The sequence below is a fragment of the Myzus persicae genome, unplaced genomic scaffold, assembly GCF_001856785.1.
Source record: "Myzus persicae strain clone G006 unplaced genomic scaffold, MPER_G0061.0, whole genome shotgun sequence".
Lineage (NCBI taxonomy): Eukaryota > Metazoa > Arthropoda > Insecta > Hemiptera > Aphididae > Myzus > Myzus persicae.
The window spans coordinates 743,425-771,019 of record NW_019100802.1 but is presented as its reverse complement, the minus strand read 5'-3'; the positions used below and the strand labels follow the sequence as shown (position 1 = coordinate 771,019).

General features: G+C 29.3%; 1 protein-coding gene across 3 annotated transcripts; it reads left to right on the top strand.

The window, feature by feature from the left end:
* The first annotated feature begins 294 nt into the window (after nucleotides 1-294).
* LOC111043123 (uncharacterized protein ZK1073.1) lies at nucleotides 295-27,595 on the top strand. Of its 3 annotated transcripts, none has more exons than XM_022327967.1 (9): nucleotides 295-624; nucleotides 23,171-23,221; nucleotides 24,698-24,761; nucleotides 24,836-24,953; nucleotides 25,068-25,278; nucleotides 25,380-25,454; nucleotides 25,522-25,637; nucleotides 25,725-25,887; nucleotides 26,664-27,595. In XM_022327967.1, exons 1-9 carry the CDS (start codon nucleotides 556-558, stop codon nucleotides 26,889-26,891), a joined length of 1,095 nt encoding a protein of 364 aa, XP_022183659.1. In that variant the 5' UTR covers nucleotides 295-555; the 3' UTR covers nucleotides 26,892-27,595. The 3 variants fall into 3 exon arrangements, with proteins under 3 accessions (XP_022183659.1, XP_022183661.1, XP_022183660.1); XM_022327969.1 differs by lacking the exon at nucleotides 295-624 and adding an exon at nucleotides 1,458-1,567; XM_022327968.1 differs by lacking the exon at nucleotides 295-624 and adding an exon at nucleotides 17,009-17,268.

The window sequence follows — 27,595 nt, the reverse complement described above, 5'->3', positions numbered from 1 at the left end:
AATAATAATATTAAAATACACAATTTTTCTTTGGTCACACGCATAGTATACATAGTGTGGCGACAGTCATAATCGTAAGTGAAATCAACGATTAGTGCGCTGGTGGGAAAACGGTAGACCATATAGAGTCGCAGTTGCTGCAGTAGTCGTACATATATATATCGTATCTAACCGAAGCAGCAGCAGCAGCAGCAGCGGTATAAAAGCTCAGAAGGCCGAGTGACGTCTATTTTGGTCCGCATCGCCGGGACGGTGCCAAAAAAATGTTTTCCTAACACTCGCGGTCCGCTTGCGTCAGTACGATTCGCACGCCCCTCGCTAAACTATTTTCGTATTATCATAAGTACGGTGTTTGTAAATGTAATTAATTTTTTCACCAATATTTAAATCTACACACATAAGTTTATACGTATAGTTTGTTATCTGTATACGTACTATAATATTGATATAGTAACATATTTGTTTGGTTTGCGCGTTTATAAAACGTATTTACATTCAATTTGTATTAATTTTATATATTTTTCGTCTAAAACGGTTTCCAATTAGTTTTTTTGGATGTCTTTTGACGACCGCCGGCTGTCCGAGGCCAGAAGGGGCAGCATTAGTGCCTACATCAACAAAAAGGTACAATATTGTTATTATTACTATTATTATTAATATTATTATTATTATAGACATATTAAAGTCATACAGAATATTTTTATTTTGGTCAATATAAGAAATTACTTTCAAATTTCAATACCTTTTTTTCTGTTACATTGAATAAATGTAACAATAATTATGCAATTATTAAACGAAATACGAATACAATTTAATATGTGTATATAATATCTATAGAACCGGAGGTACCTTTATACAAAAAAATAAAACTCCATTGAAATTATTTTTAATGACGTTATTCGAACTAAGTATACGTTTCTAGAAAACATTGTAACAGCCCTATAAAAAGAAATAAAAACTGAAATACGACCAATATAATATAAATTTCACTGAAGTTATACTTTTGACAATATTGAATATTCAGTTACAAATTAGTGGTTTATGACAATGAATCTGTCATTCGTGGATTTTGTCCTATTGTGTTTACAGTTTATACTTTATAGTTTCCGCCGTGTCGACCTTGTTTGGACCATTAATCTTGTGGATAATATTTTCACTCATTAAAATAGTACAGTTGCACACTTGTACGTTTATATTTCGGTGTGAACGTAAAAAACACAATCCCCCCACCAATCACCATGAGCATGAGTATTTTTAAAATTACGAAAACGTATTATTTAGGTATTGTTGTTGTTTTGAACCACAAGTAAATAATATTTCGTTATTCCATAGAATATATACCAAATTTAAAAAAAATGTTCTAACATTTCAGTAGTTTCAGCTTCTGTTTTTAAGAATATTTTTAAATATATTTGAATAAAAGTAATTGTTTTGTCTATTCGTAAAATCTTTATAAAAACTTTAGCTGGCTGTAGTGGTGGAAATTAATTTTAAGGTTTAAATGGAACGGTAAACAGTGTAAAGAATGTTATTCACTAGTTTTTTTCAAGTAAGGCGGTATTAATGAGTGAGTATTACATGATATAGTTTATTACTAGGTACTAATATAGTAATATGGTATATCACTGTGATGTCTACTATGTAACATATACTTGATGGCGTTCTGCGTACATATACATAATAATTATAAATTAATAATATTATCCAACACCAGTTAATTTCTTATTAAAATATGGATATATTTGTGAAGTGCCGAGTGTATTCTACACCATTCCCACTGAAATTCTATGATATAAAGTTCATTTTATTTCTGTTCAATTTATTTTGGGGTAATATTGAAATAGTTGGTAATGAATTTTTTGATAAACATCCTACTTATTTTAACAAAATACATTCAGATTTTTGCTAACGTTTAAAAGTTAATACTTTAATAGGTATACTTAATAGAATACCTACCTAAACTTAGAGTTTTAAAATTTTCACCGATTATCAATGTATTTAATAATAATATAGTCATATAGATGAAAATCATTTTTGAAAATTTTCACCACAAAGTTGCCTCTTTTATTTTGTATATTTTGAACATTCGAACTTCTATATTTCAAGAAGGTTCAAAATTGTAATTACCTTCGGTGAAATTTTTAAATGGTTTTTTCAGATTCCTTTTTGTAAGATTTGTAGTTTTGGGCATTAAAACATCAACATGCCATTTATTATAATATTCATTTTTAATTATATACATATACAATATACATAAAAACTTCAAATATATCTCACCTTACAATTTTAATTTTCTCTTTGATAACTTAAAATTGAAAATTGTTTAAATAAATCGATGATAAACTCTGATATGCTTGTAGAAATATAATTTAACAATAATACGAAACTATTTTACACCACGGTAATTGAAAACCTAAAAAATATATATTATTTCCATAAAGTGTATTTTTACTTCAATACCTTTGAAATGTTGTGTAGTTATTTAATATGAATTACATCATGAATTGCAACTGAAAATTAAAATACAGTATTATATAGGTACGGCTTTGTGTCCCCATTGATTATGAAATAAATTTGAACCGTGTAAAAATTATTTTATATTAATAACAGAAACTGTCTGGTTTGTGCCTTATGTTGGTAGTTTTATCACATTCATTATTTTTTTATCAGCACACTTGACTTTATAGCAAGGCTTTGAATATGCATCTCCTATATATATTTTTATAGTATTAGAAGTATTGGAATTTTAAGTCTTCGGCTACATTCATCTAAAATCTATAAAAGCTGCCCAAAGTAAAATAAAATTGTACTGTCTATCTCAAAATTCTTATAGTGTATAATGTTAATAAATTGTCAATATGACAATAATAAAAAAAAAGGTTTATGATAAGACAGTGTAAGCAAACTGAATTATTGTAATGTATTATAATTATTATACTTATAATAGTATTATTAACTTCTAAGAGACGACTTTATTGAAACCGTCATTCATTATTATTTATTATTTGATATGAATATTAATAAATAAAATGTACAGTTACTATGAATTACAATTTAAGTTAATTATAAAAATTAAATTCAGGTAAATTAATTAATTTTTTTTTTATTATTACTTTTGATATTTTTATTGTAACATTAAAACATAAATAATTTATGACTCGTTAATTAAATAATAATGCAATTTAATTTATTCAACTTTTACGTTAATTAAGAGGACGCCACACCCGCTTGTGTTGTCTCCGTCTTACAAACGTCCAACATAGCAACATTTTTTTTTTGCTTGAAATAGAGTCACTCAAGCTGTAGTCCAAGCTAAGCAACTCAATTTTCACAATTTAAACAAAAGAACATTTAGGTACAGTTTAATATTTTTCTATTTTTCGATATCACAAATACGTACAAGTAAAGTTTTTATTGTTTAAAAATTCATTACTTCAAACTTGAATAACTTTTTTGTATTTGAGATATCGAAAAAATAAAAACGATGTTTCACAGTAAATATTCTCTTGTTTATAGTGTGAAGATATGGTTGCTCAGCTTGGACTACAGCTTAAGTCATTCTATTTCACGCAAAATAGTTTTTGGTATGTTGTACGTTTCTAAGACGGGAGGACACATGCGTGTGTGTGGTTCTCTTAAAGTAAAATGATTAGATACCATTTTATTACTGTAACGATATTTTTTTATTGTTGTATACGTTGTACCTTAGTTTCATTGTATCGTCCAATTACACTTTTTATAACAAAAATTGTACGTCCAAAATATTTAATATTCCCGTATTGGCTTATTGAAAACCTTTTAACACCAATAATATATACCCTTACTTTGACACATTACACAAGTACGAAATCGTATTCAAATATGTCTCATTGTCAGAATGTGGAAAGATACAATTTTATGTAGCCCGATGTAGGCATTAGTGAGTGTATGCTCAATACCAGGAATGAATGATCGTCACAATACCGTAACTCATCGAAGTATTTACACTAATAACTTGAAAGATATTTATATAGGTTCCTAAAATATTTTTTCGATATAAATGATTCATTATTTATTTGTATGTATGCAAATATAAACATAAAAAAAATATTACTGTGCAGGCACAATTATCTATAATATTATGCTACTGATTAGTAGTTGGCAATAAAAGTATTAAATTTAAAACTGTAAAAATATATAAAAAGTAACTTTATTTAAAGTTAAAAATTGTTTTGTTCTAATTACACTAATGAAGTATGAAAAAAAAAATCAATAATGTTGTTAACAAATAACAGTTTTAATTAAACATTGCAGGTTTTGCAGAGAATATTAAATAACAACAAAATATATGTTTTCTAATTATGAATAAAAATTCTCACTAACTATACTTAATATACCACCTATTTCAGAATCTCTAATTTAATGTACCAAGTAACTGGCAAATTGTTAAAAATATATATTTAACAGTTTTAATTTAAGGTGTACAGAAAATATATTACTTAGTGTTAGCTCTAAAATATTGAAATGGTTATAAATTTAAAATTATATACAAACATTATATATAAAAATAATTATTTAAATAAAATAGTTGTAAACCATTTATATAGGTGATCATTTCATACACCTGATCACAAAATAAATGTTCAATTACCTATTTATGTATTAAAATAAAATATTATTAAATGCAGACCCAAATATCTTCATGGTTCTTGGTAATATTATTGTTTGTTTTCTACTATTATTTTATATTAAACAAAATATACACCCTCCCCAGAATGCACATGTTCGGTGAGACCCGCTATATTCTGAAAGATAAAATGTAAATAAAATATTTCAATAAATTAAATCAATTACATAGGTACACATCTGCACCACCTAAATAACCTGTTACCTATTTCTATTTTCATTGAAAATGATGAAATAATTTTTCGTGGTCTATTAATTAAACTGTGAGCATCACTAGTATCTACACTCTGCTATATGCTATATATTATGTTTTGTAAGTTGTATTTCAAAGTCTAATTATATTATTTAAATATAAATGTTTAATACGACTACTGTTGATATTCATTGCATTTTTGTTCTTCAAATAACCTTAAACCACTTTCTTAAAAGTGGTTGTATAATAATAGAATCACTATAATTCAGACGTTTCTTAGCGTCCACTGTCCAACACATTCAGTAGCCCGATATTATTTATTGCTAGTAAATAATACTCATAAATCATAACGAACAATACATATATTTTCTACAGAAAACCCGAAAAAGTATTTACAATCATTCCGTGAGACCAAAAATAGAAGTAATACACATTCATTGTGAGAAACCAGTTTTGTTGAAAAATGAAAATAATACAATATTATATTAATACGATTTGTATTTTATTCAGTCTAATAATTTAGGTTTATGTGAGGTATTTAAAAATAACTGTACAATTTCAACTTTTCAACTTTTTTAGTAAAACATTGCTCTGATCATCAATTTCGATGCAGGTTTTTGGAAGCAAATTAAATCTTGTTGATACTTTTGGGAAGTCAAAAGGGAAAATTCTCAGTACTTTTTAAAATAATCGGGAAAAACAAAAATAAATAAATTAAAATTTTTTAAAATTATAATATTATTATTGAAAAATTGTTTGGTGACCTTAGTTAGACTGGTCTTTGCTTGTATTGTCTTTGATTAATTTTAGTTTTTTTTTTAAAAATTCCGTTGAAAAATTAAAAAAGTTAGAAAATGTAATATAAGGTTTCTCATAAGTTTTTATCATAGTTATTTAAAAATACATACAATACCTCATGCCTATGTATTATTTTATACAAGCATTTATAAAGTCCAAACTTTGACAAAACCACTATAAATTTGTAGTTCAAAATTTATAAAATTTTCAATTTGTATAACTGGCTTGAACAATATTATTATTACAATATTGCGAGATGGTACCCTAGTCGATATGTTAAAACCTCCGATAACATCGCGCACGTGTATAATTACACGCACATCGTGTGTAGAAACTAGAAAATGAATTTTTGTTGTTGTCCGTCATAATTTGTCAAAATATCATCATGCACACCCACGAAGTATTTTCGTTACCTGTATTAGATGTAAAAAACGAAATGTAATTATCTTTTTCAAAATATAATTATTTTTTTTTAAACATCAACACTGTACACTTATATTTGTAGACCTATGCGTTTATCTTATACCTACTACACGTCCATGTCTACTTATCCAATAAGAACTTGTTATTAATATATTTTAGCCCAATACATCATGACTATTAGATTAATCGTATAAATGTATAATACACATCACAAACATGATTCTTATAATACCCTGTCTAAATTGGTATCAATACTATACAATATTTTACTTATGTTGCTAGGGGCACAATAAATATATTTATATTTATTTTATTTTATTATTCAACTGATTTAAATAAAAATTTATACTATCCGTAAATTATTTTTCAAGCATATTATATTAATTGGATTTAAATGTTTTATTACTAAATATAATTTAGATGATTTAAATTTATTATTCGATATTTTATTTAACATTATTCTTTAAGTTCTTCCATCTAGTTATAACTTTAAATTTTAGACTGATATATAATTAGGATACGTATGGAAATTATTATAATAATATTAATGATATTATTGCAATAGTTATTATTAAATAAATAGTTTCTATTCTGTATTCCCTATAGTCTATGACTTCGAAAATATTTTGTATCATATGTGTGTACTTACTATCTAGGTATGACTTTTCTACTTATACATATTACATTTATCGTGAGAGACGAATGTCTAGTTTATTATTTTACTTGCTTCAATTGAAAATAATTCCAAATAGTTTTTTATAACATGATCATGTTTAGAACCAATAATCTTCTGTATCGACAAATAAATACGGATATTCGAAACATTGAATTTATACTTATGTTTTTCAAATTATTTATTCCTTACTAGCGAATCCGGTGAGTGTATTTTTAAATAAACTTAATACACATGGATATTATAGATTTGATGGATTTTAAATCCTTACGAAGATGTATGTAGGCTCTTATCCTTGACGTGGAGTACCTCCACATTATTATTTTTGTAGTATCAGAATGTTATGGTTTGATGACAACTAAAGCATTAGCAAATACACAAACGATATTTGGAAATTTATTTTATGGTTCTTGAATGCCTGACAGATTATGCGCTAACTATTCAAATTGTTATATTTACTATATTATTTATCTATAGCCACTAGGTATTCTATACTTTATGTAGGTCACACTATAATATTATATACTTTACACCAAAAATCCGAGTCCGATATTTTTTATGTAGGTACTATAGGCTATCTTGCCTACATCTGTTTTCATCAAAAGATTATAAACGTCCACATTTATGTTTTTTGTTGAATAGGAGCCATAATAATAAGCTTGTAGGGAATCTCTAAATAAACCTAATGGAGCGTATTATTATAAATTCAAAAAGCCGTTAAGAGTTTATAACTGTCTCGGAGTTTCATTTACTTACCATTTTTTATTTTATAGCTATAAGCTATTATTATGTAACGTAGAAAAAATTAAAGCTTTTGGTTTTTTTTAATTATTAAGTAAATATGAAATAAATAATAATATTTTGTTTTGACTTATCTATACGTGTAAGAGAAGAAAATGTACAACCATGGTCCATGGTGCAATATCAAAAATTATTTTTCTATTACTTAAAAACATCTTCCATTTTACAAAAATACAATATAGATAAATAGAACTAGGAAGTAATACAACAATGTGTGTATAGCCGTCACAAAACTCAAAAATTGAATCTGAAATTGGAAAACTTGGAACAGGTATCGTGACACTGGGACGGCAATATAATTATTCAGTTGTAAGTTGTAATGCGTAAATAGTAATATTTATACTTAACCTAGTAAATTGCAGCACATGCAACAACTACCCTTAGCGATGTCGTGGCTTCGCATAAAATCGATCAAACAATATGGCCCGAGGCCGCGGTAGACCACCCACAGAATATCGATGTATGTATTCCACGTCTTTTATACTTGAAAGTACATACATTTAGGTACTAGGTAATTATATATATATATATATATATACAGTTTGTATAATGTCTATCGGCAATTATCCTGAATAGATCGACGAGGAAGTGCCTGTTATAAACAAATTGTTCTGTCTGTCGATAATATGTCAGTAAAAATAACTACAACAAAGAATTTCAGACGGAAGATTGCCTTATCTTTATTGTTATATCCTCCTCGTGTGTTCCTTGCAGATACACAGAGAAAAAATATACGCCTATACTAATAGAAGTGACTCAACAACGTTTAACAATTATATAAAAACATTATTATTATATACTTAGGAACCTACCAATATCGCACAAACGCATAAGTTATTGTACATTTGTATGGGTGCGTGTTATTGTCGCGTGCCGTGTGTTGTGTAAAATTGCTACATTTAATATCAATATTGTTACGCGTGATCGCAACAGCTCGCTGCTCGACAGTGCGAAAGCTTTAGTAGGTAAATAATAATAATTAATAATTATGGCCCATTCGTCAAGTACTATAATAAGGAATTTCATACCTAACACAGCTCAACCAATATAAATAAAACCATAATGTACGAGATTAAGATCCAACTATAAATTCGAACTTTGGTTACTAATTATTAGTATACTATTACTCATTTTTAAGAAAAGTTGGGCAATTAAGGCAGCTGATCACGTGGGTACATCGGTATCAAGTTGTTTCACATAGACCATAATCAATTCAGAGGTTCCAAAACCAATCTGAACTTTGTTCCCGAAATGATATGTGTTTTTATTTGTATACAGTTGATATTGGTTATGGCCTATGAGAGTTATATAGAAAGTGTCGTGGCACAAAAAAACACACCCTTAATGCGTCCCACAAATTACGCCACTGAATTTAAATCACGGAGATCCCAATAACAACGGCTCCGACTCCGCCTGTAAAACAGATTTCGACTATTTCGTCGTATCTGATTTTCGTTCATTCGTCCTTCAGCCGTCTGAAAACGAAAAAAAGTAGTAAAACCACGTCACAAAGAACGCGTAAAGGACGAATTGTGGGCCGGAGCGAGTTGCAGACGTTATACAGAGTGATTTACCGAGCAAGCTCACCCTCTATGCTCCAATCACGCATTTATTTAAATGACTTTTTTTTATGAATTTTCAAGTACATTAGGTATTATAAGACCATATTTTCGAATCCTAGTTTTATAGCATTTATTGAATAATATCAATTTTTTTTTTATTCACTAAAATTTACTTTTTACTGCGAAGCACTAACATTTCATAAAAATCATTCGACCAATAATTTACAGCTTTATGAAGGATCGCATTAAAAAAACTCACTCGTATAATCATGTCACCACCAAGCAGAACAATTCTTGAAAAGCATAAAAAAATCTCTGTATTTTTTGAAATATGGTCTTATACGCATACTATAGGACTGCACAGTTGGGATGATGAAGCTTGGTGAAACCAGATGTGATAATGATATATATTGAAGATCGAAAATCATTATTTATTATTTTGGTATTTAGGTACTATTTTATGATATTAAGAATAATTCTGAACACGAAGCAGCAACCTTCATCCACTAAGTCGACTGAACATTTAGTGCCTATTTTTCGTTGCAGCTCGATTTTTCCGGTTTTACTGTCCACCAGGTTTTGATAAATCGCCCTGTATGCACAATATTATAAAGGGACCGGCGGCGGTGAATAGGAAGCGCTCACGAGTGGGACGAATGAAGAGGGATCCGTTCGGCAGCGGCGGCGGCAATAATGCGTCGTTGGTAAATAAGCGCGGGGGCCGCCCGCCGCCCGCGGCCGCCGCCGCCTCCGACTACGACGACGATGACGACGACGTATTTGGGTCAACGACAACGGCCGCCGGCGCTCAGAGTTTGTTGTTGTTGTCTGCGGCGGCAAGCGCGTCGACCCCCGGGCTTTTTGCAACGGTTTGGCCGCCGCCGCCGATTCAGTGTTGCCGACCGTCGCGCGCACGTGCTCCGCGCTCACCGTTTCGGCGGCGCACGTGCCGTTTATTTCTGCCGTGGCCGCAGATATACATATCAATATAATAATATCGTATTGTGTGCAGTGCCGGTGTGAGGGGCGTGCAGGAAGTGCGGCCACACGGGGCCTAGCGCCTAGTCCGGCTTCTCGCTATTTTACTGCCACCATATTATAATGGAATAATATTTGTATCTATTATTGATATCTATAATGAAGATAGTGTACTGGTGTACCTGCCTACTCTTAAACTACCTAGGTAAAAATAATGTTATAGAATTAAGGACCAGGACAGTAATTACGTTTTTTTAATTGTCCGTGTGTCTAACCCATACTAAATTTTGCTGCTTCACTGTGTTGTATCTCAACGCTCTTCTCGTAATGCTTATGAATTATGATTTACGAAACGCTCGTCTATTAGCTTAAGGCCTATGGTCTAACCTTACTTTAAAGCCTCGCATTTATAAACTGCACAGACCTCGCAAATCATCGCGCCTGTGCTGATAGTACCTATATAATATACTTGGGGTGGCCAACATTTTGATATGAAACATCTAATGAGGCAGGTGAAACTGGCTGTTGGAGTGGTGACGTCGACACTCACCAAACATCTAATGCCCCTTTAAAATAAAAAGTAATATTTCATAAAAAATCTGAATATTTCATTTTTGATTATGTCATGTTTATTTCATTTAATAAACCATCCTTTAAATCTTCACGCATATTTTCTATGCAAAATAATTTCGATGATTCACGTCTGCAGGCGTCCCGCGACGCCTCACTTTTTTTTTTAAAGATCTACCGGGAATATAATATATAATTATCAAGTATAGTATTTCCTTCGAGTTATTAGTTTAAGTCTTTAAAACTAATCATTATTTATAATAAACATACTTTTAGGTATAAATAATAAAAAATTAAAAAGTAAAACTGCATAAAAATGAGTGGTTCACGTTAGAGTTCAAAATAAATAAACCTAACCTAACCTAACCTAACCTAACGACCTGATATGACGTCTGATCTGACCAAATTATCCTGTCGGCCCGACCAAATCAGGTAGTGTGTAACGCCCATAAAGATGCCGCTCTAAATTATCATCACGAATTCAGAACGTGTAACGCTCGGTATTATGTGCTTTTCTAACTCGGAGATGGGCATAAATGTAATTTCAGTATCTATTTATACTCGCGCAAACGGGTTAATCCGAAATATATGTACCAATGTATGTATACTGTACATCTATACTAAACGTGCTAAGTTCTAACAGAGGGGGGGGAGGGTCGACTTTGAAATCGTCCGAAATCCACCGTCTGGCCGTCCCCGGCATATAATTATGTATTATTGTGCACCCACATTGTCGTACGCGTTTCGTGTGCCACGGCGTGCACGGTGTACGTGGAGCGCGGCGGCGGCCGTGGTGGGTGGCGGCGTCAAATGGCACGACGGAGCGACGTGTCGGCCGTCACGTACACCACTCCGTATGATCGGCTGAAACGCTGTAAACTTGATACGCGCGGTCGCGGAGGCGATGTACCTATACATAATATCTCGCGGGAGATCGAGGGACTCGTCGTTTTAATAGTTATTATTACAATAATATTATAATAATTCGCGTAAAACACTCGAGTATGATACTGCTGCGGTCATGTTGATATATTTATAACAAACCTCCGGGCCACTCGTCCGTCCGCCAGCCGGCCACATGTCCCGGGTGTCACGCGTGGCCGTTGATTACTATTCACGAGCGTAGATTAAAGCGGACCGTATGGTCGTGCGGACGGTGGACTTACCGTAAATCCCATCACTGACTGCAGCGCGCTGCCTCGAGGGAGCGTCCGTTTCACGTGATATAATATTATATTATAATTATTTCATAACCTTTTAGTTAGGTACTGGAGGATCAGACCGGAGGCGACTCTTCTCCCGAAAATCCTTGCCTAATTAAGTGTTATACCTGCGTTAAACTTTAAAAGAAATATATATACATATATATTATTGATTAGCTATTACTAATTTTAAACGTTATCCTCCCTGTCACGTTACCGTCCACGTGCACGAACAGTGTACCGCATGCACTTTGAATTTGGCTCGATAAGCCCTTCAACTTGCATATTAATTTTATATTTTCCAGGAGTTATTACTCCACTCAGTCTACTACCTAGAAGCAATATTTCCCTACTAATTGCTGTGTCTCAAAATTCTTCAAGTTCGCCGTATAATTTTTATTTCATAATACAATATTTTACATTAACTTAAACATTACTTTTTGGCTATTTATGTGTATTTAAACTATGTACAGATAAATGTAACATTGTAAATAAATTTCAAAATAAAGCACATAAAGTCTTTCAGTCATAAAAATTAAAACTATTAAAAAATATATTGTATTCCTTTTTTCTTGTATTTGGATTACTTATGATCATTGAAATTGTTTATACAAACGTTTTCTAATAATACTTCAGTAATCAAAAAAAAAATACATAATTTTTTTTTTCAATGTGTGTGTCGTGAAAATCTATAAAAAAAATACGAAGTGTGCCATCAAGAGAAAAAGTTTGGTAATCCCTGTGTCTAGAGTCTATTGTTATCATCGATGGTCTCGCCATGTGGTAATACAATATTTCTGTCATAGATCTACCGCCGGAGTGCGCGCGTTAAAATACTTCTTTTGTCTCGCACGCGATACTCGATTCAAGACGAAAACATTTAATGTCCAATCACAATGCGAGGACTCGACACACTGCGTAGCTGTGAATGCGCCACAAGTACATATCACACCACTACACCAAAATCGGTGACTAACTACTGACAGTTATCCCAATAAATCACAATACAATAGTGACACATATCACTGTAAAAATATAAACAATATAAATGATAATAATATTCTGTACAAAACATAACTGAGTGTCTGAGCCTGAAAACTGAGGTACAACTACCGTTCAAATGTAGTAGGTCAGCTGCACGTGTGTGCTGCAGACGCTCCGTGTATAATCGTTTGAGCCAACCACCGCGGTGGTGCGACAGAAAATGAAAAAATAATATATCATGTATCAGTGCGAGAGACGACGGTCTACTGTATTATTATTATAATAATTGTTGTTTTGTTACATTTAATTCGTTGGTTGAGTGTTAACGGAGAAACTGAAAAACCGAACCGACGTACCGGTAACAATGCTGTTTCCGGCTGTATAATGATATAATATTTTAATATTTGCCATAGTTGCTAATATTGCCATTTTCGTTCACGAGACTATATTCAACCCAATATTTTCAACTACAATATTATGAACCCATTGCTTTCGTTAATATCCGACCGCGGTACCTGACGCACATCACCATCCCGTCCAGACTGCTATAAATTTATTTATTCATCAATTTCCCAAGAATGTGTATTATGTATATTAAACAATTTACGAGAAGCGTTTGACGGCTGGTATGAGAACTAATTCACTCATCGTATATATTCTATTACTCTGCTATAATTATCCATCATCGCCGACCAAACCAACAATAAAACTTTTTTATACCGTAGTCAAAAGCCTTTTATGAGCAGATTAAACTGTGAATGGTATTTTATTAAAATTACAAGCGCCTTAGCTACAAGCTATACAACAAAAACATAATTGTGCAAATATTATTTGTATAACAGACACAGACCACAACATACAGTATATTTGAAATATCATCGTGGAGGCGGCTTGTGAGTTTTATTGCGACTATAGGCGGAAACGTTTGCTTTAAGGGTAAATCAATATGATATGGTTGTTAGTCGCAACTCGGATAATATTCCATTCTTGGAATCTCATCTGAACTCATATTACTTAATAGTGTTGTAACCATTTGTGCAGTAAAAAATAAGAAACATGTTGTTGTGATATTTTGTCTATAAATAAGATAATTAAAAACAATATTTATTTCTGGGTTCTATGGTAAACTGCCAAATTAATTATTCACAGTTTATATCCTTTAATCTAAAAATGTTCTAAATAAGATGCATTTTACATTGATCGAGATTTACTTTTTTTTTAGTATTCACATTTTTGAGTTTATAATTGTTTTTCTTACTTATAATCGATGCTATTGTTAACTATAGATTAAAATACCTACTATACATACTATACTATACAGTCAATAAGTAATATTTATAATAATTTACAAAAAATTATTTATGCCATTAATATACGTATTTTAAATAATGATTTTCCATTGAACCTAATTAATTTTTTAATATATTTTTTGTGAGCAGTATTCATTTATCATTGAAACGTTGAGTTTACTTAATAATTTCAGAATAACGGAATCATTATTTTTTTTTTTTATTAGCTTTTAGTATGAAACTATCATAGCTCAACAAACAGAATTATTATATTTATTCAACATATTTAAATGATAAAGATAACTTGATGATATTTAACAAATATTATGAACATTGCAATAATAACAGCTAAATAAATCCTAAATACTTATTAAAATATTGTACAGTTTACTCATTCTGATATGTGTTGCTATAATATTTTTTAAGTATTGAATTATTAATTGTTTTTATTCCACTACTTAAATTTGTTTAATAAATCCGCTAGTCTATAAAAAAAATTAATTTTCATTAATTTTATAAATATCAAGTTACATGTTATAATATGAAGTATATTGAGTATGCCTACTTGTTTTTATCGCAATTCAACTTAAATATTTAGTTCATCATTAGTTCTTTTGTAACTACTCGAGTAATTTCAATATGTATTTAATAGAGACCGTATAATATAATACTGACTACTGAGAACATAATAATGTGATTTTTTTGTATTTTTAATAAATATTTATTGTATATCATAAATCATAATATTATAGTATTATACATATTGTATATTATAAATTATAATATAATAATTATTGTTTATACAGCACATTGTATTCAGCGTATATTTGGTTATGAAACAATACATTCATATTGGCTTAAAATTTATCAAAGAATAATCATGATATTAGTTTATACTAACAGAAAAATAAAAAATGTACATCAATGAATTAATTGAATTTTCTAATTTAAATATTATTATATAAATGATCGTATTGTGATGTCTACACTCTGTTGAATAATCGCTCCCAGATGGGTGACCACCGGAGATTTTTAGCAAATAAAATCACACAGCATGCAAATATACGTGTTCCAAACTAACCTTACCCCCCCCCCCCCTACAAACAGCTAATGGCCATCATTGAGGGTTTAAGATCAAAAAAAAAAAAACTATTATTTCCCCAAATTTCTAAATCAATTTTTCATAATACAGAGCTTTTTACGAATTTTCATAATATACATTTAAAGATATGGGGCATGAGTGTTTAATTTTTAGATTGATATTTTTTTTCAGTAATCGTGTGCGAATAATATATTAAATTTAATTCAATCGCATATATTTAGGTGCAATAAAAATGATTGTTCGAGTATAAAAAACTGTTGTTCGACTATTGCACTTAAACATACAATTACATTAAAAATGTCTATAATTCATGACCGTGCGTATCTATATATTTTTTTATATGTTTATACTATCTATATATATATATTGTGTGTAGGGTTTATTTGATTGGCAAATTCACGCTCCGTATTGGCAAAGTGTCTCCAAGGAAACCGATAATTGTATAGTTATTGTCATAAGGAATTCGCAGCACACAGTATATATATTTTGTAGTTTATATATATAATTTATATGTTGACGCTAATGGGTCGACGTATGAAAGTCGAGTATTTTTTTTTTTACTTTTCATTATATATTATATATATATTATACACAACCTGTGGCTGTCTACACGGTATCGAATTGATGTTATTATTACTATTATTAATTATTATATTCATAACCACTAACATAATAGCTATACCATTTTGAACTTCAAAAGCCTTTATAGCACTTCAAGTATAGATATAGATATCGGTATCTCGGTATAAAAGAAAGCGCATCACAATATATAATGTACCTATATTGAACAATTTTAAAATCATAAATAGGACACATACACACAGAGGCTTATTTACAAATATTAAATAAGTACCTATAGGACTTTTGTGAAAGTTCTAAAACAGCAAAATCTTAGCTAAGTCTTTTCACCCCCTTGTTTTAGTTGTGTTTATAAAATAATTTAGTCATCATAAAACATTGAATCATGAATCATAATGTATGAATAATAAAAAAACAACAAAAAAACTTTTAAAAATTAATGTACTATAAAACTAACAAATAATACAAATTCTAATCTAAAGAAAATGATATGTAAAATTTGGTGGAGTGGTTTGAAATGTCTGGTGGGAAAGTCTAAAATTCTTCCCGTGCATAAATACATCTCTTTGGTAGGAACACCGCAGGTATAAATAATAATATAATTTATGTGTAATGTGTATATTATACATGTATTACATTCATATATATTAAACATATAATCGTAACGAGATATTTACAAATGTTATTCGCTTAGATATCTACCATGCAACGAATAAGATATTATATACCCCTGATGGCCTGGTCATATTATAATCGCGCATTGGAAATAAATCTATATAGGTAAACTGATAGACGATAGATTATGCAAAACAAAAAAAACAACCCTTAAGTACAATGTACTTAGTACATATTAAATATAACGCGACGTGTAGTATGTTTTTGTATAGGTACTATACACACGATATATACCTACACGATTTACAGGGCGCACACACGTTAAGTGTCGCGGTACAATAAAAACAATATAGTATAATATAATATCGTACGGTGTTTGTTGAATTCCGATGGAGCGGGAAGTCTGCACCCCATGGGTCGGGTGTGTATGTTTTATGGGGCGGGTGACTCTTCCCACAACCCCCTCGCCAATCCCAAAAGCTCGAGCATTATATAATACAGTCGTTGGCAGGTTGGCAACACTGTACGCCACGTTCAAATTGTCGTGTATCTCCGTCCGTGTTCGCGTACACCATCTACCCCTTCAGCATTAACACAGTAACGCACCCATCATCCGAACGTCTGCCGTCGCCGTCGCTACTACCACCGCCGCCGCCGCCGCCGCCGCCGTCATCGGAAAAAAAATATCAAAACAAAACGACCGGAAAACCCAACGATCGTGCCGAGCCATTTCGCCGTGGGCACCGTTTACGTAAAATACGTAAACACGGATTTTTACCGACTTGGCAATCGCTCACGCAATACTAACGTCGACTTAACATGAGCGACTCACAAGTAAGATATATACGTCATAACATGATAATAATAATAATAAAAATAGTGGTGGGATGAATACGTTTATATACCTGTATGACGATAGTTGTCTATTGGCATTGTTATTTTTTTAACAATTAACGACTTGTCTTCTACAGACGTGTGCGATATGCAGCATATGGACGATTGTTCTACAGCGTCCTCCTGTTCAAACGACCCCCCCCCTCCCCCACCCCCACTCGTTACAAAATGTCCTTAGACTCGACAACCTCACTGTATAACATTATTAAACCACACTAATAATTAGAACAGTCTTCTGCTTCTTTGAAAATTGTTCACGCAGTACGGCTGTTTATTCTCCACTATCGTTATAATATTCGTTGCGTGGCAGGTACCTACATTTGTTATTGTACGTTATCAGGAAAACAGTCGCACGGACGATGTGCCGTCTACAATAATTGACATGGTATTATACCTTTCTGCGCGGTATGCCATGACGACGGATCTCTCTGCGATAATAAAACTTAATGCAAAAATGATAATAATAATAATAATAAAGTAGCCAAACGTGTTGATGAATGGTATTACTCGGGATGATGTGGAGAGTGCGCGGAAGGGGTCGACGTGGTTTGTAGTGTAGGCGTTTCTAGAGGGAGGTGGTAGTGTTTGGGCGGGCGGTCCCCGGGGGTCGTTATTGCTAAGGCGCACATTCGGGGTATTGATTATTTGTCTAGAAGAATGCGATGGCGGGAAACGCGCATATATATATATGAGTGTGTGTTTGTATACGTTTATAAATATTTTCTGTCTTCCAGATGGTACACTTAATAGTTAATATTATGTTAAAATATATATGTATATTATATATTGTGTACGTGCAATAATTATTATTCTATATTTTTATGTAACACGTTTCCTCCTTTTGTACGAATGCCGAATGGTGTGCCTATCATTTTAGAATTGCGAGTGATTACATTACGTATAATTTAAAATTATAATAAAATATGAACATCGTAGTCGTGTGTTATTAGTCTATAGTCATTACTTTTTAATTATTTTTACATTCGATGTTATTACGAGCCCCATCACAAAGAGAAGACCCTATTGAACGGCGCAAACTATAGGCAATTTAGGGGCATCGGTGTTTACAATACACACTTCACGTATACACGCGCGAACACACTCCGCAGTACACACCATCATTATATATTTTATTTTACAATATTTAGGCACACTTATGAATATTTCATAGTATTATAAATTATTACATTATGACCTCGTGAAACACTAAAAGAGCCAAAAATGATCGTTTTCAAAATGTTTTTTTAATTTCTTAGCCACGAGTCAAAACTATTACTATTTAAACTTTAAAGATGATCCATAATATAGGTTTTTTTATTAAACTTAAAAATTTCATATTACCTGTGTAAATTTTAATTTAAAAATACCCACTTTTGTGTTTAGTGCGATATTTATAACAATCAGTTTTAGAATTTTCTGATAGTAAAACTTCATACTAGTATATTTTACAGCGTGTGTAAGGTTGCATTAAATGTATTTTTTTATAGTTGGAGTGAAGTTATAAGCATTTTTACCTACTTTTACAATGATATTTTTTTTTTTTTTAGTAGGGTTTAATACAATTATTTAAAAATGATGATTGTCTGGTAGTTATTAAAAAAAGACTTCCATCATCTACTGTAAACCTATTTTAACCATAAACTATTTAAATTATTTAATTTTAATCCAAAAGTAGTTATTAAATAAAAAACATTTCGATAATTATACTTCGATTAGACGAAATAAGATGTTTAATATATTTACTTAAATTGTAGAAACTTTTGTTAATTATCAGAATTTAATTTTCTAACATAAACTTTATCATACGTCATGCTAATACCGTATTTCAAAAATTACAAAAGTTGATACTTTTAAATTATTTTGTAAGAGCATTTATACTCTGAATCAAAATGAAATGTATTTTACAAGTCACAATAATTGATATAAATATTTTAATTTAGATTTTTTAATAATATTTGTAACTCCGATTGGAAAATCTATTAACGCTTGACATTTAAATATAAAGTTCATTCTATACATTTTTATTATTAAAACTAACATTATTTAAAAATATTATATTATACAGGATGTGTGTATGAGTAAATTAATTTAAACGTAATAACTTTTTTCAAATTATTCTTCATGGGAATTTTCAAACCTAAATAAATCTTAATTATTTACTTTCCATATAATTTTCATAATTTTTTTTCATACTTTTAACTTGTATCCATTTGTTTTTTTTTTTTATCAGATGTTTCTATTGCATACTGCATATTGATTTAATAATGGACGACAATATAAAATATATATATATATATTATAAATATTTATATATATACATACTATGGAACCTTTTTACCAAATTTGTTTTAGAATGTCCCATAACTATTTTTTAGAAAATCGAGATGACCTTCCCTTAAACAACTATTAAATTTTTTCTTAAGATTAACTAGAATTGTATAATTATATGGTTAAATTAGTTCTATGGTATTTAATTTTCAAAATATTTTTTATGAATTTATTGTACTTACAATGTCAACAAATTTATTTTTGGCCCCTTAGTTTTACTTTATATGATTTGTAAATACAATTTCGAGAAAAATCTGAGTACCTATATTATGCACTAATTAATTGAAAATATTTTTTTATGAAAATGTTCAAGTTTACGATTTACTATACAATATGATATTTTATATTTCACAATGTACGTCTTAGAAAATTTATAATTTTCGATACTAAGACATGAAATATTGATTACGATTATTAAAATATTCCAATTATATTATAAAATATAAAAAACCTTGGCCACAACTGTTTAGTGTTTAAATTTTGAAAAAAATGTTACAACAATTAAAATATGTGTAAAGTAAAAGCAATTAAAAGTGTTTTGTAGTATTTAGTGAATACAATTCTTTAGTTTTTATACTCGTATGAATCATTATATTATATATTATTCAACTGGATGAATAATTCGAAAATGTTTCACAATTTTGTAAGCAAACCAAAATGTTTAATAATATGTATTCTGTACTCAATTTTACTTACTTAAATTGTTTATGTAGGATTTATATAAGATTTATACAGAGATTTGATTAAAATTGTATTTTCACAGTTTATTTTCAATAAACGGTTTTATTTCAATGCACGTATTAAAATTGTACCTATCTGTTCTTCGTCAATAATTTGATTGGTATATTATAATTTATAATAATAAATATTCTTAAAATTGTATACTTTATTTTTTACCTCGCGGTGTGGTGTCTAGTTTTAATGAACTACTGGCATTAAATTTATTGAAACTGCTATACTATTATTGAATGTATACTTACAACATTTTTTTACAAAACCTTACAAATCAGGAATCCAAACTAAAATTATATTTACAGAATATTATTGAACAACATAATATTAAATAAAGTAAATAAGATGTTTTAAATTTTAGGTATTCATGGATGTATTGTTAACTGTAAACTTTGATCTGGAAAGAAATAAGACATCAAATGGAATGCAATAGAATAACCTAAAAAAGATTTTTTATATTAATATAATGTTGGGAACAAAAACCACTCATTTTTTTTTTAATCTGATGAAACCACGCATATTTATTTATGTGTTGAAACATTAATTTTAATAAATTTAGAAATGCACTTCTCATGATTTGACTGCTTTATCCGTGTCTTTAATTTACCATTGGTCTTGTGATCACACTAGTTTATATGTTCAAGTGTAGAATATCGATACAGTCATACCGATCGATAAAAACCTTTCCCTATAAATAATTTGACGTGATATGGAAGTATAAAGGATATTGCAATGGGTTAAGGATCGTTAAGGATATAGTATATTGTTTCATACTTTCATTTTAGTAATTCAGTTATCAGTTTGTTGATTTTCGTGTCATGAAGCTATGTGTTATTTCTCACGCTCTACAGTATTTCACTTTTCATACTTTTAACATTTTCAACAAAAAGGATGTTTAAATTATAAATAATGACAAAGGTGGTAAATGTGTAAACGTTGTCAATTTTAAATACTCACCGATGCATTTGATCTAGTAATAAGTATACTATTTTGGTCGATGCTAGTTATTATATACATCACTTTTAAAAGTATATATCTAGGAATACAATTTTAATATTATAACAACAATTTATAATGTAATTTATTACTCACCTATAAATACATATTTTTACATTTTTACATTTTTTAACATATAATATATGTTTTTGGGCTGGATATAACTTTATTTTGCTGACCAATTTTGTGTAAAAAGTTTTGTTTTATTTTATTTTCACACCTATTTATAATCATACACCCCAAAAATATACCTTCTATATGATATCTCAATTTTTCTTGCAGAGGAAAAATATCGAGTAGTATGCTACAATTTTTTAAATATCATCCATCATAAAATAATCACTATATAAGCAATACTTACAGTATTTAGTTTAAAAACATTTTTTTTTCTAATTGTTATATTAAGACAATATGTTAGAATTTTAGAGGCATTAATAAAAAGCAGCACATTTTTTGTGTTTTTGTATTGCTTTTTTAAGTACAGTTTTTCAATGTACGTGGTTATTTTATTGTAATTATATTAGAGAAAATCTGCCCTGCTTAATAGAAGCTTTTTCAAAATTTCAAAATTTCACGATTTGTGCGAGATCTCTGATATTAATTTCACATATGTTTTGTTTCATATAACAGCAAATATTTATCATTTGTTTTTCTTAAGTATGATACCATAAGCTACATAGTATATACATTATATTATCATTATTATTAATATTGAATTTAATTGGGTAATAAACTAATATATTATTATCAAGCTTTATTTTTAAACTTTTTAATTTAGAACATATTTCTCCTTACTTATTTGTATCGACAATTTAAGTTGATAACACGAAAAAAAATACGCAATATGTCATCAAAGTATAAACATAATTCTGGTTGTTGTTAGTTAAAAAATATCACACACATTGATCAAAATTTCTAAAAAAATGAATGTAACTATAAATAATAATATTATTCTATACCTATGTGCTGAATCTTTATAAGTATTAAATAAATAACTAGATATAGTTATTTTATTAATATAATCTGCGTAATTAAGCTAACTAGTATAAATGTTAAACTAAATTTATACTAGTACTAAATACTACTTAATATAATAATGACCTAACTTAAAAATTATTAATTCACTATATTCATCACATATATTTCTTCATTAGTTCACTATATAGGCATAGGTGAAATGTTACCTACCTATGGAACATACCATCTGTAATTCTGGATTCAGATCTACAATAAATTACATAAAATTCCTAAAATAAATAGATACCTATAAAATCTAAGTATGCTCAGGGTGTTTCAGACTAGCCTTCTCTATAGTAAAACATTGAGCATATAATAATAATATTGATATATACATATGCGCACATCCATTAAAATTTCGTGGGGGGAGGGGCTAACATATTTAATATCAATGTGAGTTGGGGGGCTACAATCTCACACATTTAAAAAACTGTTTATTTTATGAGGCTGAGCCCCCTTATCCTCCTTCCCACCGATTTACTCCTATGATATATGTACCAACATAAGTAACAGATTATGTGGTTTACCCATGTACCTTTATAACAATCACCGGCTTCATTTAAGTTTAGAATATTTTCATAATTTCAAACATATAGAATACTTTTAAAATTTAATTAATATTTTATAAGGACTGTAGTATTATTTAATATTAATAGATTCGTGAAAACAATTAGAATCCTTTATCAATATTCTATATTATTTTCACAAAAGAATTTTTTAATACTGCAAAATATTTATATTAATTTACATATTGTTTTGTCTTTTTAAGAAATTCCTCGTCAAGACAGAGAGAAGTGGCAATGTCTACGTTCACGTCCAGGTAATAATCAATAATTTAAATATAATAATAATTTAGATTTTCTATTTTAATTTAAATAGACACCTATCATAAAATGTTAGACGATTGTTTTTAATCAAGCTAATGTATTTCTTAATAGAAAAAGTGTTTAACAGTGTGTTTAAAAAAAATCATACAACACCTAATAATATTATTTTTAATATGATTTCACATTTAAATTAAGTTAATAATAAAAAATTAACAAATCAATATATTTCTCACAAAAATATAAAATAATTATGCTTGTTTATAATAATACCGTCCTTTTTGTATAATGTCTAAAAACGAGCCAGAAAAAGTTTTAATATTAAAGTTTTTTATAATTTAAATGTTGAAGTGCCTATTCATTGTATTTGTAGGTATTTAAATTATTTTATTTTATTTTTATGCATCAAAGAAAAATTACAAGTGTAAATAAAATATTTTATGATAGCCCTCTTCGCAATGCATTTTAAGTCACGCGATTTCGATCGCTCAATATATACTCTATATATTTGTTGAATTAAAAATTATAAGTACATAATAAGTAAATTATAAACATTAAAAAAAAATTTATTTTTAATTCCACAAGTTGTATTGATGAAAACATTGTAAATAAAATTTTCAAATTTCCAAAGTTTGACTTATTTATGTGCATTTAAATTGTATAAAAAAAAACCATCCTTGTTAATTACATTTTATTTTTAAAGTTTTTTTTATAACAGTACTATAATTATAAAATCTTTAACTTAAATTTGTTTTCACGAGTGGATTATAAGTATAAACTGAAAATCGCTTTTTCAACATACATTATATTTTAATACATAGCTAGGTAAGTTAAAACTTAGAAATATTGTGTTGATGGATAAAAATATTCTGTATTTATGTATATTGGTAACCTGTAGTAACTATTTAGTATCACTATATCCGTGACTTCTTTGTGTTGACTTCATTAAACTATATTTATTTGTAGAATATTAAATTGTCTTTGTATAAAAATATATCTTAAAATTTGCTTTTAAATTGAAATATAGTAATTTATAAATTGATAATTCATCAAACATCATAACATACTTACATTTGAAATGGTAATAGATTAATACAAAAAATGCTTAATATATTTTAATAAAATTGTATATAGATATGTTAGACATAAAATTAAAAACAAAAAATGTTGATAAATATTAACAAAAATATTTAAATGTTAATAATATAACTTAATATAATAATTTTTATAGTGATAAAAAATGTATGAAATGTACCTATATTGCATAAATATTATTTTATTTTTACCATCTGTGTGTGACTGAATTAAAATAATTTATGAAATATTTAAAAATAACTTATTATCTTAATAATTAAATCAAACACTATTTATAACGTTTGTAATATTATACCAAGAACTGTTTTGATTTGATTTAATGAAATTATTTCTTATTTGGAATATTTTTATCTAATGATAGTATTCGTCTTATTTAGGGAGATCTTACCCAGCAGGACAAGAGAGCAATATTTCTTACTGTTCATGACCTGGGATGCAATCGTAAGTTTAATCAAATAGTTTGATTATCAATTCATTAAATAAAATAATTGTTTTTAATTAATGTTCGATTAAAGACATATCGTTTGAGAACTTTGTCAACCAGCCATGTATGAGTGAAATTAAAGACCGATCAATATTTATTCATATTGACGTGCCTGGCCACGAGGATAACGCTGATACTCTACCCGACTCGTAAGTATTACTATAATAATCCTTTGTCAGTTGTAGAATATTTATGAATTGTTAGTACTTCAGTAGGAATATTTTTTTACTTAGCTTTTATTGCTACTTTTGTTTGGTTTAAAGTTTTCAGTTTCCATCATTGCAAGTGCTAGGAGAAGATTTAGTGGCTGTTTTGGATACTTTGCACATTCGTTATGTTATTGGATTAGGAGAAGGAGCTGGTGCCAATGCAGTAGCAAGATTTGGTTTGGCACATCCTTCGCGAGTATTAGGATTGATACTCATAAATTGTACTGGATCGGCTACATCGGTGAAGGAAAATTTCAAATCAAAAGTGAGTGTGTGTAGAATAGTATACTGTGGTTATATCTAAATCATAAATGATCCGCAAATGAAATATATTTATACATGTTACACGATATGCTATTATTTTAGTTTGTAAACTGGAAAGGCAAATCAACTGTGAGCCAATCAGCGATGGATTATTTAATTTTTCATAAATTTGGACATGTAAGTCAATAATACTACCTGTAGCATAATTATCCAGTTCTTGATCTAGTATTTGCTTTACTTATAGCAACTTATGAATGAAACAAACCCGGACAAAGAGTTGGTCATCAATGAGTTTGTAAAACGTCTTCAAGGCACTATAAACTCAAAAAATCTCAAACAATACGTAAACGCATTTCTTAAGTACGTATGATACATTGTATGCTATTTGTTATTGTTTCGATAGTTAATATAAATAATTTAACTATGCTCTTTTAAAAAATGTTATAGCCGAAAAGATCTTATGCTTAAAGACTACAAACAAGACATATTATTGGTAACTGGAGTTTTGGGCTCTTATGCTAATGTTGTCGAGAAGTTACATCGTGATTTGAACAAACACAAGGCCACATTATTGAAAATTGAAAGGGCTGGAGATGTTTTAGCAGAAGCAGTAAGATATATCTAATTTAATTGATAATATTAACATTCCGAAATCTCCAACGAGTAAAAGCTAAAACAGCGCATTTATGTCACCCACATGTGTGGTCTCCGTCTTACAAACATACTACTATAATTTGTACATACTATGTGTTTAGGAATTCCATTGTTGAGTAATAAGCTTAAGAAACAAAGAGAATATTGACATATTATCACCAAACTTAAAGGCAAGATCATTATCTGTAGTTTCTCGTGATTTTTTTACGATATTTTAAAATTTAATTTATGCAAACTATGAGAATTTTTAAACGGTTAATTTTACAGAACCTTGACTTGTTTAAAAATTAAAATTTCGTGAAAACCCCTTGAAAAATTACAGATAATGTTCTTACCTTTGTTTGATAATAATTAATAGGTATATCCCTTCTATTATTAAAGGTTACTACACAAAATTGGGCCTACTGAACACATATTTGTTATGTTGTGTATGCTTGAAGACAGAAACAACACATGGGGGGGGGGGGATGTGGCGTCTTCTTAATGGCTATAATTAAATGTAGGTACGTTTACGTTCATCAGATTTTATTGTTTCAAATTATTTTAAAATTAACTTTAACAACCAAAATATGTAAGTTTATATAAAAATAAACCTAATTCATAATTGACACTTTATAGTTGCACAATAATTCATCTTACAATAATATAAAAAATATGTCGTGATCGCCATAGCCCGTCCATTTATTTAACATATATTAACTATTTAAATCACGATCAATTTATTTTCCGTAGCCGGCAAAAATGGCACAAAGCATCCTGTTATTCTGCAAGGGGCAAGGCCTACTTACATCGGTCACATTGCCAGGTATCGAGAGACAGCGCACATTCTCAGGCAGTTCATCGGATGGCGAGCGTCCGAGGCGCAGTTTGTCTCGCGGTATGAGCATGGAAGACTACGATCGACCAAACATTCGGCGACTATCCATATCCGTCAACGAAAACCTACCGTCTCCCAAATAAAGACTAAACGAATGAACCACCCACGCATAAACGATTGGCTAAATTGATATACATGAGTACGCTATTTGAAAACATACATTTAAAAAAAAAAAAATCTAGTCATTAACTTCTATTATTACTTCTATTTATACGTGTAATACATTAATCTTGCATGAATTGTCGTTAGTTCCTTTAGTCGCCCGAAAGAGCCAAATATCCTTGTATTGTATAATATATATTATATAATATTAAATATCTTGCCCCTCGATTCCGCCCACATATCAGTATTACAAAATTACACTTAACGAAAAGGCTCTTCATTGTACTTATTTTATGGAACGCGTTCCTACAATGACAATATAAGCGAGGGCCAAGAATAAAATGTTTTGTTCGTTTTTACAATATTTTTTTATTTTCACCGAAAGTGAGGTCGGACTGGAGATGGCATTGGTACATTTTGTCAACGGCTATATAGCGAAACCGTTGTCAATTTTTTTTTGTAATTTTGTTTTTGTTTTTTTTTTTAACAAAATGATTGTGATTTCACTTCATTTAATGCCAAAGTATTTATTATTATTATTTTCAATTGTTAACGAAATTTTGTTGTGCGAACACATTTAAATTATTCAAATGTTTATTTTAGCCACGGGTGAGAAGCCATCTTTTTCACGTTTTTTTTTTTTATATTCTATGATTTTGTTGAAACGAAATAATATAGTGGGGAA